This window comes from Carassius carassius, chromosome 24, assembly GCF_963082965.1.
Source record: "Carassius carassius chromosome 24, fCarCar2.1, whole genome shotgun sequence".
Taxonomy (NCBI): domain Eukaryota; kingdom Metazoa; phylum Chordata; class Actinopteri; order Cypriniformes; family Cyprinidae; genus Carassius; species Carassius carassius.
The window spans coordinates 31,326,575-31,333,628 of record NC_081778.1 but is presented as its reverse complement, the minus strand read 5'-3'; the positions used below and the strand labels follow the sequence as shown (position 1 = coordinate 31,333,628).

General features: G+C 29.9%; 1 protein-coding gene across 1 annotated transcript in view; it reads right to left on the bottom strand.

The window, feature by feature from the left end:
- Positions 1-3,859, bottom strand: part of myom3 (myomesin 3) — a 67,364-nt gene extending 63,505 nt beyond the window's left edge. The window contains exons 1-2 of the mRNA XM_059508558.1: positions 3,715-3,859; positions 358-396 (exon numbers count right to left, since the gene is read on the bottom strand). Of these exons, the coding sequence (XP_059364541.1) occupies positions 358-373 (16 nt within the window). The 5' untranslated portion in view covers positions 374-396; positions 3,715-3,859. The remainder of the gene's footprint in view (positions 1-357; positions 397-3,714) is intronic.
- Positions 3,860-7,054: the final 3,195 nt, after the last annotated feature.

Sequence of the window (7,054 nt, the reverse complement as noted above, 5' to 3'; positions counted from 1 at the left end):
ATTAACTGAAATACAATGAAATAAATACTAATTTTAATTTAAAGAACTAAAAAAACTATAAATTTATTATGACTGTAGTAATTTAAAATTAAAATGAAAACAGATATTTAAAAATATATATTTACATACATATTGAGCACTATTTTCATCAAAGTTAAATACATCTTACTCCAAAATGTTTATTACTGTGATGCAAAGAATAATAATAATATAAAATGAAATGTTAAAACAAAAGCGTACATAAAAAAATTATTTTGTAGAACATCATCTAAATGTAACAATCTTTTAAAATGGAAAACTGCTTAATATTTTTCTTCAGTTGTGTGTGTGTGTGTGTGTGTGTGTGTGAAATCTGACCTGAACTTGTTTTCATGAGTTTCACCACAGCAGGTAGAACTGAAAAGGAGAAGAGGGACATACATTGTATCAGAATCCTGTTAAAAGTCCCTTTGTGAGCTATTGTGAGAAAAATAATTCATTAGTTGTGATGGTGAGAGTCCCGCAGTCATAAATCACCCCGATGGCACACACAGCCCTCGCCCAAAACAACAGAATCAGGTCAGGTTTGAAAGATGGCTTCATTTATCCCAGAGTTACAGCAACCACCTGCGTTACGCTCTCAGACAGAGAAACACGTTTCCTCTCCGCTTTAACCAGATTACATCTGAACGACAGCGGCTCCCGTCCCGGGCCTTTCCTCTCAACCCCAATCAGGAGTTTGTTTGAACATTCGGTACAGAAGGTCACTCAGAAGGCATAGTAAAATTGATCTGTCATCAGCCCGAGAGAGAGAGAGAGAGAGAGAGAGAGAGAGAGAGAGATACAGGCCAGCAGCATCTCTCACAATGAAAACAGAGTGTTCAGATAAACACGAGTGGGGAGAAACACTCTGGAGGTGATGGATGAGTCGGCTCATGAGAAATAACTCAATAAACTCCAAACGGAAGGATTTTTCATCTTGGTGTTCCAGCTGCTTGCATGGTTTACAATGTCCAGAGTGCAGAGAAACACAAATGCAAAGAATCACGACTGAATGTTAATTAGGTTTTTAGATTTTATGAACTGAATGGTCTGTTAGAATAACCTAAACAGGGATTGTATACCAATGTCATGAAATGAACTTTAACATTTTTCATGTAGTTACCAAGGCAACATTTATTATTTACTTAATTTTAAGTTGAAAACACACACACACACACACACACAATAAAATTACTAAAACTTTTAATTTATCATTTAAAATGAAAATAAAAACAAAACATAAAAATGTATTTCATAATTCATATAAAATTATTTCATAAAAAAAGTTCTTAAAACATGTATTGTATATCAATGATACTCAAATACACTTGTTCATTCATTCGTTCGTTTGTTTTTGTTCCTTTCTTCCTTCCTTCCTTCGTTCGTTACTTACTTAACCCATTCATTCATTCATTCATTCATTCACTAATTAATTAATTAATTCATTCATTCATTTGTTCGTTCATTTATTTATTTATTTGTTTGTTAATTCATTCATTCATTCGTTCGTTTGTTCGTTCGTTTATTAAGTAATTCACTCATTTACTCACTCATTCATTAATTCATTTATTCATTCATTCAATTGTTCGTTAATTTGTTCGTTCATTCATTCGTTCGTTCATTAAGTAATTCACTCACTCACTCACTCACTCACTCACTCACTCACTCACTCACTAATTCATTAATTAATTCATTTATTCATTCATTCATTCGTTCATTCATTAAGTAATTCACTCACTCACTCATTAATTCATTAATTAATTCATTTATTCATTCATTCATTCGTTCGTTCATTAAGTAATTCACTCACTCACTCACTCACTCACTCATTAATTCATTAATTAATTCATTTATTCATTCATTCATTCAATTGTTCGTTCATTTATTTGTTCGTTCATTCATTCGGTCATTCATTCATTCGTTCATTAAGTAATTCACTCATTCACTCACTCACTCACTCACTCACTCACTCACTCATTCACTCACTCATTCATTCATTCACTCACTCACTCACTCACTCACTCACTCACTCACTCATTAATTCATTCATTAATTCATTTATTCATTCATTCATTCAATTGTTCGTTCATTTATTTGTTCGTTCATTCATTCGGTCATTCATTCATTCGTTCATTAAGTAATTCACTCATTCATTCATTCACTCACTCACTCACTCACTCACTCACTCACTCATTCATTCATTCATTCATTCATTCATTCATTCATTCATTCATTCAATTGTTCGTTCATTTATTTGTTCGTTCATTCATTCGGTCATTCATTCATTCGTTCATTAAGTAATTCACTCATTCACTCACTCACTCATTCACTCATTCATTCATTCATTCACTCACTCACTCACTCACTCACTCACTCATTCATTCATTCATTCATTCATTCAATTGTTCGTTCATTTATTTGTTCGTTCATTCATTCGGTCATTCATTCATTCGTTCATTAAGTAATTCACTCATTCACTCACTCACTCGTTCACTCACTCATTCATTCACTCACTCACTCACTCACTCACTCACTCACTCACTCACTCATTCATTCATTCATTCACTCACTCACTCACTCACTCATTCATTCATTCATTCATTCATTCAATTGTTCGTTCATTTATTTGTTCGTTCATTCATTCGGTCATTCATTCATTCGTTCATTAAGTAATTCACTCATTCACTCACTCACTCGTTCACTCACTCATTCATTCATTCACTCACTCACTCACTCACTCATTCATTCATTCATTCATTCATTCATTCATTCATTCATTCACTCACTCACTCACTCACTCATTCACTCATTCATTCATTCATTCATTCATTCATTCATTCAATTGTTCTTTCATTTATTTGTTAGTTCATCCATTCGTTCGTTCATTAAGTAATTAACTCACTCACTCACTCACTCACTCATTCATTAAGTAATTCATTCATTCATTCATTCATTCCTTCATTCATTCATTAAGTAATTAACTCACTCACTCACTCACTCATTCATTCAATTGTTTGTTTATTTGTTCATTCATTCATTCATTCATTCATTCATTCATTCATTCATTCATTCATTCAATTGTTCTTTCATTTATTTGTTAGTTCATCCATTCGTTCGTTCATTCATATTCATATCACATTCACATTCATATCATTAGTTGGTGTAAATTAAAAACTAAATGAAATTAAATAAAACATAAAACATCAACTTCATCTAGTCTTTGCTATCCAGCTGGTTGGTTTACAATATCAGAAGCACAGATGAACGGTGATACAAAGAAGCACGACTAAATGTCAGTGCAGTTTATACAGTTTGTGAATAAAACGTGGGCAGTGTTTTCCTCACCATCAAGTCAGTCAGAGGGTTGCTAAGGTGGTTGCTAGGCTAAGTCAATATAGTCAGAAATGTAATTTCCAAAAATGTAAAAGGCTGCTTGTAATTAGATAATATTACATCTTTTCACAATCAAATCAATCAAGTTAAAATCAGACTACAGTAACTTTTTACTGATTACATAATTACACACTATTGACTAAATGGCAGTAAATTATTCAGAATTCAAGTTTAATTTCTGATTGTTAGTATTTTGCAGAATAGACACCGGCTGACAAGCACTGATCTTCAATTACGTACTAAAGCAAGAAACTCTTGAAGAGCAGGAGAAAACAGTGTTGAAGTTATAAATCCACTCACGTTCTTCAGGCCTTTAAGATGATCTCCTCCTCCTCCTCGACCTTCACCCGTCTCTCGCTCTTCTGTTCAAGTCTCTTATTGTTTCCTCTGTCTCACCTCCTTTAACTCTCTCAGCGTCTCCTCCTGCTGTCTGTCTCTGCGGTGAAGATGACCTCCACAAACTCCTCCTCAAGCTGTAAATATAGAGCCACAGCAGGAGCAGTGATCAATTCAAAGCATCCAGATTGACTTACAGTGAGATCAGCAGACAGAAGACCGGGAATGACACAATGGACCAGTGCATTGTGGGAAAAGAGATCTGTGGAAACAATGCATTGAGATCTCAGCAATATAAAACTCCCAGATCTGCATTAATGCCACTCAAGAAGAGATCAGATGAGATCTAGAAATGACACCAGATAAAGCTTTCCTCACAAGAAATCTCAATAATCTCTCAATCTGTGCAAGTTTGCCTTCATTTTTTACGCCTGTAATTTCTTTAGGTAAGTTAAAAACTGATGTAAAATAACTATAATGCATGATATTGAGTGGCTTATTGCTTTAGTATTAGTAATATATAAAAATTCTATGATAAAACACCCCTGTTATCAACTTTTATAATAGAAATAAACAATAGTTTATTTAGAAAAATTTCATAATACTGTTATTAACTTTGAGCCCTAACTAAAATTAAAACAAAAAACTACTAGAAGTTATTTTTTTAATTAATTGAAATAAAAACAAATATAAATAAATAAAAAATAAATAAAATAAACTTTAAACTGAAAAGTTAAGTAATGAAACTATTTAAACAAATACTGACAGCTAAGTAAATAGAAATATAAAAAAACAAAATGATAAATAAATTAACTAAAATGAAAATTAAAGATAAAAATAGAGAAATAAAAAAATTAAATATTAATTTTATTTATATAACATTCATATTATTAAATATAACATTCTATGATAGTACATAAATAACAATGACACTAACATTATAGTACATAAATTATAAATAACATTAAATTAATAAGTGCTAAAATTACTAAAACTAATACAGAAAAAAGAATATTGCTAAAGAGAAATATAAGAAAACTGATAGTAATGACAAAAGCATCAAAATTGCTATTTTTTAAATAAAATCAAAGATAAAACAGGACATTTTCAAAATATTAATAAATACTATAACTATAACACTAAATTAATTAAAATTAAGTTTGAGTTTTAAAATAAATTCTGAGATAAAAACAGAGGTAAATAGAAATATAAAACACTGATGAAAATGACAAAAGCAAAAAACAATAAATAAAAAAAGAATAAAAATGAAAATTGAAAAATAGAAGGTAAATCAAAAATATTTATAAAATAATAACACATAAATTAGATTAATAAGTTTAGGTTTAAATACTGAATTTATTAAAACTAAAAATAACAAAACAAAAATATATATTTGTACATTATAGTATAACACTAAATATAAATAACACTAAATTAACATTGGAGTCATATTTACATTTATTAATTTTCATATTTCAACTAAAAATGATGACCATCACAAGCTTTGCGTGTCATAACTGCTTAATGTGTTTTTATCAGCATTTTACAGCAGCTTTAAAAGCAGCTCGTGTAATTTAGAGACTGCATAGTGATTTAGTGTCCCCTGAATGAATGTGACGTGTGTGTGTGTGTGTGTGTGTGTGTGTGATTCAGGTAGAGTTTAGGGTCTTGAAGGTTATTTATAAGCATTTACTGCCACACCTGCTGTTCAAATACCACAGTAAACAATGCCAACCACTTCTACTGTTTCATCTGTGACATTGAGACTAAGAATAAACCGCATGACCAGAACAACAGCAGGCCAGCTTTGTCTGTTCCCATTGTGACAAATAAAACACAGGCCAGAAACATGTGCTCAAATCCGTCCTGTTGAGAGTCGCTTGATCCGAATGTCTGACTGCGTCTGATAATGCGGCCGACTGCTGTCACACACATTTAAACAAAGAGCTCAACAAATGACTTTATTTACTGACCCTCATGTGGTCTCAAGCATGCCAGGACTGCCAAGGACAAAAAACACCATGATTTCAGCATGATTTTTAGTCAAATCTTATGAGGTCAGATCATGCTTTGTGCATTGAACAAACTCAAATCTGATGTTACGTATTTGCATTTTTTTCCCCATCACTGATTATAATTATAATAATAAAACATTTTTGTTATTTAGAATTTTGTTGTATATATATTTTAGTTTAAAGTTTTAGTTTATTTAGTATTTAAATTTTATGAAAATTATGTTTTTTTATGTTTTACAGTCAATGCTTTTAAATAAGGAAACTGTTTCTATAAATTGTAGTTTTTTTATTTTTTATTTAATGTTACTTTTTAAAGTTATATTAAACTGAAACTAGATTAAAATGAGAAATACTGCTGAAATAAATGTTCAAGGTTTTAAAATATATATTTTTACTATTTAAATATATTTTTTTATATTTTAATTTTAAATAATTTCATTTTAGTTAATGTTTATTTTATTGCAATGAATAATTTGTTAATGTTTTTGTTTTCATTAATTAATAAATGATAATAATAATAATAATATATCTATTTTATATTGAAATTCATGTTTATTTTATTGCAGGTAATAAATAAGTTTTTTGTTGTTTTTTTTAGCTGTAGTTAAAGCATGCAATATTTTTACTATTTAAATATTTTTTTATATTTTAATTTTAAATAATTTAATTTTAGTTAATGTTTATTTTATTGCAATGAATGATTTCTTCATATTTTAGTTTAAATTAATTAATTAATAAATAATAATAATAATAATAATAATAATAATAATAATAATAATAATAATAATAATAATATATTATCTATTTTATTTAAATTCATGTTTATTTTATTTCAGGTAATAAATACGTTTTTTTTTTAGCTTTAGTTAAAGCATGCAATCAAACCCAAAAAGTTTTGGCAGTAACACATGCAGATTTGAAATCTTCAGTGGAGGAAAGTTTGTTCCTCACACAAAGCATCATATGACTTAAGAAGACCTGAAAAGTTGTGCATGGAATAAAACAGGAGACTGTTACTTATAGTTGCTTAAAGTGATTTTTGTCCTTTTGCAGTTTGACAGTTGTGGTCAATATTAACTTTTGCATGCAGCTGTTTTCTTTTTTTTCTATTAAATAGCGACTCAAAGATCACATTAAAATGCAAAAGCATAGGGAGAGAAGGAAAGTGTGTGTGTATCCAATTAACTCAAACGAAGCATCTGTCAAGCTGTTTGGTGATACAGTGGGAAAGTGCACAGAAGAGGAGAAAACAAATCTGCCCACATGCTAATTAAACACGTTCTGCTAGT